Genomic DNA, 11376 nt, shown 5'->3' on the forward strand with positions numbered 1-11376 from the left:
AAGAGAAAGGGTTTGGGCTGGGGTTGTGGCTCTGTGGTAGAGCATTTGCCTAGCATGTATGAGGCACTGGGTTCAGATCCTCAGCATCACATAAAAAAGTAAATGAATAAAATAAAGTTTTAAAAATGCACAAAACCAACATAATTAGAGAGAGAGAGAGAGAGAGAGAGAGAGAGAGAGAGAGAGAGAGAGAGATAGGTTTATTTAGCTCACAGTCCTGGAGTTTCCAGTCCAAGACTGGATAATCCCATTGCTTTGGGCCTCTGGTGCGGGTGTGGGATGGCAATATCAGAGCAAACTAATCACCTCATAAGCCAGAAAGCAAGAGAGAATGAGAAAGAGGGGCAGGGTTCCACAATCACCTTAGAGGGTATGCCCTGAGACCTAAGTAAAGATCTCCCAATAGTGCCACCCTGGGGACCAAGCTTTAATAAGTGGATCTTTGGGGGGGCATTCAATACCTAAACTACAATTCCAAAAGAGAAGTCCTTTCTTTTTTCATGAGAAATATCCTCCCATGCCAACATCCACTGTCCCCATTACTTCACACAGGAGGGTGCATATGGACCAGTAGATCAAGTCCATGCATATTCTTTAACTAAAAAACAAGACATTAAAGATTTTTAGTTAAGAAATTTATTTTCTCCTTCGAGTTTAATTTGAAATTGTAAAATGGATGAGAGAAAAGCTATGTCTATGTAGTCTTCCCCATGGTGATGGGAAAGGGCTGCATCCCTTGGCTCTTATCCTGCCTGGGGATAAAACTCAGGGTTAAATTTGACTGTATCTTAGAATGTTAAAATTTTGAAATAAAGCTAACAGGCACTACTAGTTTATAGGACACTTTGCATATCTCTTTAAGTAGTTACAATGTAAATCAGGTGCTATGTAAGTCCAGTGTAAATAACTACAATGTACATCATGAGGTACATAAATAATCCAGAAGACCAATAGTTACTTACTATAAATTTCAATATTCACCTGATTTACATAAAGATGAAAATAACCCTCAAGTGAAAATCCACAAAATCTTCCCTAAATTCTCTGATCCAATGTAAAATATGAATTCTTCTAAGGTAAACTTTCTTTTTAAAGGCCCAAACAGCTTGATTCAATAAATAGTGTGCTCAGAAATTAAAATGCATATTAAATGAAACTATTATTACTGTTTTAAATGAGATAGTATATAATTAGTACTCTTGCTATGTACATATTAAGTGATCAACAGTTATTTTCTATAACTACACTTTTGGCTTTTTAAATAAACATTTTTTTTTTTTTTAAACCCATGGAACCTGAAAACTCCATTAAGTTTACTGGAAATCTCTCTAACTAGAGTTATAGTACAGTTGGGTGCAACAGTGCTACCTGTAATCCCAGCAAACTGGGGAGGTACAGGCAAGAGGATAACAAGTTTGAAGGCAGCTTCAGCAACTTAGCAAGGCCCTAAGCAACTTACTGAGATCCTGTCTCAAAACAGAAAACAAAATAAAAAGAGCTGGGAATGTGGTAGAGTACCCTGTGTTTAATCCCCAGTACAGCATGGGTGCACACACACGATCTAATTAGCAAGCTTCACTGAATAATAAGGCAGTGATTTTCCCCCCCTTTGGGGGAACCTTGGATCAAACCCAGGACCTCATGTACATGAGGCACCATCTCTACCACTGATCTATATCCCCAGCCCAGTAATGATTCTTAATCATAGATCATGGACCTGCAGCATCAACATCACCTGGGAATTTATTAGAAATGCAGTATAGAGCGCCAACTGTAGAGTCCAAGGTCTGGGAGTGAGGCCCAGACATCAGCACTTTAACAACCCTCTAGGTTATTCAAATGTTTGCTCACGTTTGAGAGTTTACAAACTAGTTTCACAGAGCTCTAGGAGGTTTGTTCTGCAGGGACTAACAGGAATGATCTGGTTCCCAGATAAATAGGATATCCTATGAAGTACCTAGCCCAGTGTCATACACATAGTGGGTACTCTATTTGCTCAACAGGTTAATTCAGCCACACCCAAGTAACAAATGGCTATAGAATATCTTCATCAGTTTGTCTATTTCACAGAAGAAATTTTGAAGACTCTTTGCATTAACTAATAATAAGTACATAATGCATTCATATCCAGAGCTGTTAAAGAAATAACTGGAAAAGCTGTGGGGCCTCTGGTCCTTTAGCAAATAACCGAGGCATACAAAGTGTTATATGCTTTGAAATTTAAGTGAAAAATATGTTTCTAATTTTGCCAGTACAGAAACAGATACACCCATGGCTCTCTATACAAGCCAAATGTAGGACATAAACTAAAACACAAACTTTCTTGTTGCATTTTAAAAGCATCCTATTTCCAATAGTAATAAATGAGTTCAAGGTGGATTCTAATTTGAACAATTTAAAACTCAGAAAACTAAGGAAACTTTAACACTGACTATATATATGATAAAGGTACTAATTATATTTTTAAAAGAGGTTTTATTCTAAAAGCTTGAGAAATGAAATGATATAATGTACTAAATTTACTTCTTGGAAGAGGAAGTAAATAAGACTGGACACTGAACTGCTGAATATATGGAGCTCACTACACACCAATACAAGGGTTTCTTAACTTTGGCACTAGTGACATTTTGGGCCAGATAATTCTTAGAGGGGTAAGGTGCTTTCCATGTATTCTAAAATGTTCAGCAGAATTCTTGATGAGCGGCAACCTCCCCTTTAGCTATGACAAACAAAAATGTCTCTAGACATGTCCAAATGTGTCCACTGAAGGGCAAAACTCACCCCAGTTGAGGATCATTATTAAATATCCCCATTGTCTCTACTTACTTGTTTAAATTTTTCCAAAGTAGGGCTGTGGTTGTGGCTTAGTGGGAGAGTGCTTGCTTGGTATGTGTAAGGCACTGGGTTCGATCCTCAGTACCACATAACAAAAAAAAAAAAAAAAAAAAGCAAGTCATGCTGTCTGTCCATCTACAACTACAAAATTTTTTTTTAATTTTTTTCCAGACTTAAAAAAAAAGTTTACTTTATTTATATTCTTGGAATTGGTACATCTACATCCCCTTTTTTAATAATCTGCATATGAGGTCTTGAGAAATAGCCTAGTACAGCAAAAAATCAACAGACTGAGTCAGAGATCTGGAGTCTAGTGGAGGATTTCCTTTTAAACAGCCCATAGTCTCAAGCAGATCCTGTAACCTCTCTTAGTTTCAGCATCCTTACTAGATTATTTGACTAGTTCTTTGGGCTATAAAATGTGATGACAGTGAATTTGTGTATACCCACCTACTAAAAGTGGATATTGACATTTAAAAGTCAAATAAAAACAATTGTATACAAGGATGAAAATAATATTCTTGTTACAAATTACCTATTAAATTCTTTTTTTTTTTTAAACTGTACTGGGGAATGAACCTAGGGACTCTTGTGTGGCAAGCACTATACCACTGAACCACACCCTCAGCCCTCTTTATTATTCTTGATCTAATAAGCAATATTATTATCATAAGTGTATATAATCATTTAAAATTTTAATGAGATTCCCAGGATAAGCAAAAGGGAATGTATTTCTATAAAATAAAAGCTCTAATAATCATAATAGCTACAATGTCCATCAACTGGTGAATGGATAAAACATTGTGGTATGCTACTTAGCAATAAAAAGGAATGAACCAGCTGGGTTAGATGGCCCACACCTGTAATCTCGCAATTCAAGAAAGGCTGGACAGGAGGATGGCAATGGCAAGTTCAAGGTCAGACTGGGAAACTGGGTGAAACAAAACAAAAACAAAAACAAAAAATGGCTGGGGATGTGCAGTAGTAGAGCACTCCTGGGTTCAATTTCTGGCATAGCAAAAACAAAAAAAGTATTATGATAAATGAAAGAACTCAGTCTCAAAAGATTATACACTACATAACTCCATTTATAAACATTCCAGAAAAGGTAAAATTAGAGAGACAGAAAACAGATCAGTGGTTGCCAGGGGCTGAAGAAGAGAGGGAAGTGACTGGAAAGGGTCACAAGGGACCTTTTGGGGTGATGGAAAAGTTCTATATCTTGTTTGTAGTGGTGGTTACATGACTATACATTTGCCCAACTCATCATACTGTGCACTTAAAAGTGTGGACTTCAAATCTCGATAAACCTAACTTTAACAAAAGAACTTCTCAATAGACAGAGCTCCCATTCATTCTTGTACACTCACCACTTAACTGGCAGGAAGTATAATACTAGTTGTCCATGGGCTATGACGAATGTGAACCTGAGGTGTAACACTGACACATGCATCACAGCTACTTCCAGAAAATGCCAACACAAGAGTTAAAAATGGAACATGGCACCAAACATGGAGGCACATGCCTGTAATCCCAGAGATTTATGAGGCTGAAGCAGGAGGTTCACAAGTTCAAGACCAGACTCAGAAACTCAGTGAGGCCCCCCACCAACCTAGCAAGATCCTGTCTTAATATAAAAAGAGCAGGGGATGTGGCTCAATGGTAGAGCACCCCTGGGTTGAATTCCCAGTACCAAAAATATAGAAATGGCACACGCCTATAATCCCAGCTGTTCAGGAGGCTGAGGCTAGAGGATCTTAAATTCAAAGTCAGCTTTGGCAACTAAGCAAGGCTCCAAGCAACTGAACAAGACCTGGTCTTTAAATATTTTTTTAAAAAAGGGGAAGGAGGGCTGGGGTTGTGGCTCATGGGTAGAGCGCTCGCCTAACATGTGCGGAGCCCTGGGTTCCTCAGCACCACATAAAAATAAATAAAGGTATTGTGTCCAATTAGAACTAAAAAATAAATATTTTTTAAAAAGGGGGACGGGAGGCTGCTGAGGATGTCTCAGTGGTTAAGCACCCTGAGTTCAATCTTCAGTACCAAAAAAAAAAAAAAAGAGAAAGAAAGAAAAGGGCAAGGTGAATGAATGTAATGATTGTAATGATGTACTATGAACCTCTTGATTTTAACAGTATCAATACTCCAATTGTAAATACATTACATGATATTAAAGAAAGATACACACTGGGGCTGGGGTTGTGGCTCAGCAGCAGAGTGCTCGCCTAGCGCCCTGGGTTCAATCCTCAGCACCACATAACAATAAATAAACAAAGGTTGTAGTTGGACACAATACTGAAAAATAAATATTAAAAAAAAAAGAAAGATACACACACACCCTAGGTTGTTTTTAAAGAACAGAGAGAGTAATTCTAACAACTTATGCAAAAATTACAAAATAATTGAACAAAATAACCAAAGAATAGAGGAAGAATGAACCAAGTCTGTCAATAATAATCACAAATACCAGCTAGCCATGTATTCCTAACTGAAAATAGCACATATCTTCTCCTACTATCCTTCACTGAAATGCATACTGAAAGAAGACCTAACTGAAAATCTTTATCAGAAACCTGCTTTTATTGACGCTGGCTTCAGTTGAGCAAGTATGGAGCTCCTGCTCTGATTCAATGTAAGGTTTTTGACTAAGTGAAGATCAAAACTCAAAGCCAACCAAAACATCTTTTTGTTTGTTCCATTCATCAGGGTAGTTAAAGAACAGGAAAATGCTCAGGTCAGAAATGGGTTTCTTCAAAAAGGCCATATACAAAAGCCACATAAAGCCAGGCGTGTCAATTCTCTTGAGCCCAGGAGTGTGCCACCAGCCTGTACTACACAGCAGGACCCCCCCACCATCAGAAAAAAAAGAAAAAAGAACAAGGTCACAGACTGATCTAGTCTATTACTTTTTATGTAATTTTTCTAATCCATGTGGAGTAGGAACCTAGACCACTGCCAGATTAAAGAGCATTAAATACTATACATTATTATACTGAGGGGATGCTTTAGACTACAGTTTACATAAACAGATTAAGTTACCCAATAGCTATCAACCAACCAAGAGATATTTTGAAGATTAAAATGAAGGCATTTGATGCCACTCTGCCAAAACATCTCAGAACACCACTGAAAGCATGAAATCACCATAAGCAAGGAAGCCTTTCCTAAGAGATGGCATTCTCCTGTCAGCAACTACCTCGTAACACTTATAATGAAAGGCCAGTGCAATTTCTTTAAGAGTTAATATGCTAGATATTTTTATTTAAGATAACCAACACTTCTGAACCTGATGCTGGAGAAAGAGTTCAGAAAACACTGGGACAGAGCCAAACATTTCAATGTAATTTCTACTTCAAGCTGTCACTCCTTAACAATGCTATTCCTGGCAGTTTTTAAAGGTCCACATGAATAAAATCAAAGAGACCTTTTATAGACGCACGGGATGTGAGCGCTGGAAGGGACCTGAGAGCTCTTCTAAGCCAAACTTTCTAGGATGTAGGAAAACGGGAAGCCCCGGGAGGGCCGTGCCTCAGCTGGGCAGCAAGCGCAGGCAGAGCTTCACTACACATCCGCCTTTCAAAACGCTTAGCCAACTTCTCGCCGCCGGACTGGTGAGGACCTCTCTCCGGGGACAACTCTCCGAGCAGAGTCGTCGAGCAACTAAGGGAGCAACAAAGATCCCACCTTGGGCATCTGGTTCCAGCGACTGTCATTAAACTTATTTCCGAACCATTTTAAAGGAGCTGAAAGGCCAGTCCACAATCCATCAACCAGATGGATTCCCATTAACCTGCACGGAGGACACATGCTTTTAACCTGGGTTCAAACGTGCACGGCCCGCGGCGGTGATCCCACACACACCGGGACAACCCGCGGGCGGCGACGCCACTCCAGAGCGCAGGGCACCCGCGACCCGCCCGCCGCGTCCGCACCGGCAGCGCGGGCCACTCACGTTTTCAGTGTCTCGTTCATTCACGGTTGGCAAGGGGGTCCTAGTGGACATCTTACTGCGCTTCGACTCTGCACCACGCGAGGGCGAAAACAAAACCGCCCAGCCCTGGGCGGCCAGCGAGCAGCGGCCGCGAGTCGCCCGCCCCGCGGCCTCGGTCTAGATCCAGGGCCTGGCCCGGGCCGTGCCCCCGCGGGCCCCGGGGCTCATTCTCCCCCGGCCCCGGCGGCCGCGGCCAGGAGCCCTGCGGGGCGGGGCGCGGCGGCCGGCCGGCCGGCGTCCCCGCGCCTCAGGGCGTCCCGCGGACCCCGGCCCGCTCGCCTCTTCCGCCGCTCCCGCCCGTCGCGCCGCGGAGCTCAGCGCCGGGGCCTCCACACAGCGCCGCGGGCAGCCCCGAGACAGGAGGAGCAGCAAGAGGATGTGAAGAAGGTGGAGCGCAAGACAGGCCGCCGCGAGCTGCGAGCGCCGACCATGGAGGGGGCCGTGGGGGAGGCGCCTGCGCCCGGCTGCTTTCCCTTATCCCGTTCGCTTTCCACTCCGCCCCCACCCTGCCGGCAGCCGCCGCCGCCGCCGCCGCCGCCTCCGCCGCTCCCCGGCACAGCCGAGCCTCACGGACCCAAGATGGCCGCCTCTCGGCTTCCTCCGCTGCATCCGGGTACCGGAAGTGACGACATCGGCGCCTCCAGAGTTCGCCAATCAGCGGGGCCCGAGACCGCCGCCCTGTTGCTGTTGCTAGGGGCGACTCGGTGCTGTTGGACTGGAGGGGGTGGGGCCGAAGGCTGGGACCGCGGGTTCCCACAATCCGGGAGCGTTCGGCATCCCAGACAGAGCCGGGAAACGGCGCTGGGCGGCAGCCTGAGCCCAGCTACTTGGGGTGGCATTTACAGATTACAGATCCGGATTGAATGGATTACAGAGCGCCTACTGTGTGCAAAAGTTGCGGTCGCATCCCCAGGGCCCCGCTGCACCGGATGGAGCCACAGCAGCAATTGTAGGGTCGGGGCTTCGGGAAGGAGGTGGGCTCCTGCATCATTAACTGTGATCCAGGCATTAAGCTTTCAACCAACGAACTTTCTTGCCTCCAGCCCTGGGACACCAAGGGTTGCGGGCGCATCTTTCCTGAAAGAACTGTCCGTCAGGAGGGACACAGACCCCGACGCAGCTAAATGTCATCCAGAGGGAAGAGTGTAATGAGAAGGGTGGCACACAGGGGATTGGGAAAGGGCCGGTTCCTAAATTTCCGTAGATGGTTTATAACCAGGTTCTTATAGCCAGTGTGCAGCTACTGGAGAGCTTGAGGCAGCCAGGTTCAGAGGACAACTTCAGCTGGAACCTTGGAGATACTACATCGCCTGAAAATTTTCCTTACCCTGATACTCTTCCTGTCCTCGCTCGATGGAATCCAATGGTTCAGGGTTCCTGGAGGAAGGGCTGGGTGGGCTGGGGTAATACGAACTGTTACTGAACTGGTATTTGTGGGCACATTACATTTATTACTCATTGAAGCCTCAGGGTGACCATAAAAGATGGGCGGACACACCAGGTGATCTGAAGTATAGACAAGTTAGTGATTTGGCCAAAACACCTGGTTGGTTAGCAACAGAATTGGGATCTGAACCCCAGTTTCTACAGCTTTGATAATAGATATGTCTTGTTTGCCTTTTCTTCTTGTCTTCCTGCTTTTTCTTTTGTTCCTCAGCATCCCAACATTTTGCTATGCCTGGAACATTTCCTGCTCTGTGAAGCATGTATCTTTAAAACACCAGAAGCATTCCCAGAGAGGCCAGATGCTCCGGAATCAAAAATAAAAACTAAGGAGGGAGATGCAGTCAGATATCCCGCTGCTTGCTCACAGAGGAGTGTTGAATGGATCCACATGGCCCTATTTAAACTGTTACTTTCTTTCTCCCTGTTTGACCAAGCAGAGATAGTGGAATTCCTTTAAGTTAAGTGTGTGCTCCATGCAGCAGTACAACTGAAATGTAGGTTATGGTAAGTGGGGTTGAGCACATCTGTTGTGGGAGACCGTGAAAGGGCACGTAGCCCACCTACACCAAGGGAAACTCCCAGAGGAAAACATATTTATGCTGAGTCTACGTGAGTAGACAGCTAGGTAAGGGTGGATGGCAAGAGCAATGCAAGAAGAAATATGGCTGCACAGGGACACAGAAGTGAGAAAGAACGGGGTGGGTTTGGATAAATGTCAAAAGTGAGAGAGGCAGGAGCCAGGCATGTTTGGACATAGCATGGCACCCATTCTGCTCCTGACTCTGATGAGTTAGGAAAACACCCCCAAAAGAGTATCAGCTGCAGGTAGGAACTAAAAGAAAGCATATGGACAATTCAGAGCATTCCACATTAGCTAGAGAAGTAACTAGGGTATGAAGTTTCCACCCAGGAGCTTTTCTCACCAAAGCCATACATTAGTGAGTCAGTAAATGGCCAAGTTAGGAAATGAATATGACAGTACTTAACTCAAGATGCTTCTGGTGTTCATAGTGGTTAGAACTGAAGAAGAACATTGGACTTTTAATTGCACTTACATCAAATGACATCATGGTCCCACAGAAAGCTGGGAATGGGAGGCAAGGTATGCTGTGTATGCCATGCAGAAAAGGAAGGAGGAAGTGGGAGGAGGAAGAAAGCATTGTTCTGCCCAAAGACCTTATGTAGTACTGAATCATGTGCATCTATGATGTGGAAGGAAGAGTAAAAGCTGGAAGTACCCTTCGATTGCCTTCTTCCATTCCCTTTTCATATTCCTTATGTCCTGCCTTTATGTTAGAATAGTTTCTGTCTGGAGCATCTTAAACTGAAAAGATGTAACTAAAAGTACCAAGCTGCAGACGTACACAGACCTTACAGATGCTCCTTGTCTTACAGTGGGGCTAAGTTCCTTCCAACAAACCCATCACAAGTAAAAAATGCATTCAATAAACCAGGAATTAGGGCTGTGGGTGTAGCTCAGTGGTAAAGTGCTTGTCCATTGTGTTGGAGGCCCTGAGTTCAATTCCCAGCACTGTGAAAAGAAAAAATAAATAAATAATCCAAGGGTACTGGTGCATTCCTGCAATCCCAACAACTTGGGAGCCTGAGGCAGGAGGATGCAAGCTCAAGGCCAGCCTCAGCAACTTATTGAAACCATGTCTAAATAAATAAATGGGAGTGGGCTCTATCTCAGTGATAGAGCACCCATTGGGTTCAATCCTCAGTGCAAAAACATACATTCAATATAGCTAACCTTCTGAACATCAAAAATTAGGCCAGCATACCTTAAACTTGTTCAGAACACTCACATAACAACTACAGTTGAAATTTTCCTTAAAATATGAATAAAAATTAAACTGATCATTTTGACACATTAATCCGTTCTGAAATTCTTACATTTCTCAACTGATACTATTGCCATCATCTCCTCATCATTTCCTTGGCTTCTTTCTCCCTTACTTTCTACATCTACTTGTTTGCCAGGTACCATGGTTATACATCACATTTCCCATGAGCCACCTCAGTGCCATTGCTGCTCTTTCTAGTGTAGATACTCCCCAATTCGTCACTGGGTTATTGCACAATCATGTTCCACATCTAATCTCTTCTCATGTCAATCATTATTCTAGTCTTCCAAAAACGCAGGTCCTATTGCTTCTGTGATCAAAGTAATTTTATGTTCCCATCTATGTCATACAGTAGCCACCATTTACTTCTGTATCATCTTGACTCAATGAACATTTTCCCAATTATCTCTAAACATCCTCCTTTTCACATTTTATATTCCTGTCAAAATGAAATACTTTGTGTAACCAATGCAGTATACATTTACCTCTTGTAGGAGTTTCTTTGTAATTCCTTATAGTTTGTTGTCTTTCAAGCACAAAGTCTACTTCTTTTGTGGTCATTTCAGATTTTTCCAAACAGGCATATCTCCCTCATTTGAACCACTACAAAAATTTTACCTTCTAGCTACCTAAATTTATGTCTTACTTCCTTTACTAGACTATGTCTTTGCAGACCAGGACTGTTTCTTATTTATCATTGTATAAACTACAGTGTTTAACACCAGTGCTTTGAACACAAATATGTTCAACGCAAAGCTATATTTGCCTCATTTCTTTATTTTTACTGTCTCTTTAGTCTATGAAAGTTATATGTATTTCTTTTGTATTTTATATTTTATTTCAATTTTTTAATCTTTTCTTGAAAACACAGTTAAATAAATAAAGTTTTATGAAATCTGTTTCCTTTGCCTTTTAAGAATACTTAATTATTTTTTCCCAAAACAAATGAAATGGTAATAGTACAATTTTTAAAATTATGATCTGAGACTGATGAAGATAAACATTTGCTTAAAATGTGAAACTTTTATGTCCTTAAAGATCAATTTATAAGGAACCGATGTGAATTTGCAACATGTATACGGGGTAAAAATGGGAGTTCATAATCTGCTTGAATCAAATGTATGAAATATGATATGTCAAGAGGTTTGTAATGTTTTGAACAACTAATAATAAAAATAAATTAATTAAATAAATAAAAAATAAACTGATCAAAGACTAGGAAAAAAAAAACAACTACAGTTGAGCAAAAACATCTAA

General features: G+C 42.3%; 1 protein-coding gene across 8 annotated transcripts in view; it reads right to left on the reverse strand.

Moving 5' to 3' along the window:
- Positions 1 to 7419, reverse strand: part of Mark3 (microtubule affinity regulating kinase 3) — a 104137-nt gene extending 96718 nt beyond the window's left edge. For 7 of the 8 annotated variants that reach the window (XM_076849581.2, XM_076849579.2, XM_076849577.2 and 4 more), the window contains exon 1: positions 6788 to 7391. In XM_076849581.2, the coding sequence (XP_076705696.1) occupies positions 6788 to 6838 (51 nt within the window). In that variant the 5' untranslated portion in view covers positions 6839 to 7391. The other variant, XM_076849583.2, reaches the window with a different exon arrangement.
- Positions 7420 to 11376: the final 3957 nt, after the last annotated feature.

Source organism: Callospermophilus lateralis, chromosome 3 (assembly GCF_048772815.1).
Source record: "Callospermophilus lateralis isolate mCalLat2 chromosome 3, mCalLat2.hap1, whole genome shotgun sequence".
Lineage (NCBI taxonomy): Eukaryota > Metazoa > Chordata > Mammalia > Rodentia > Sciuridae > Callospermophilus > Callospermophilus lateralis.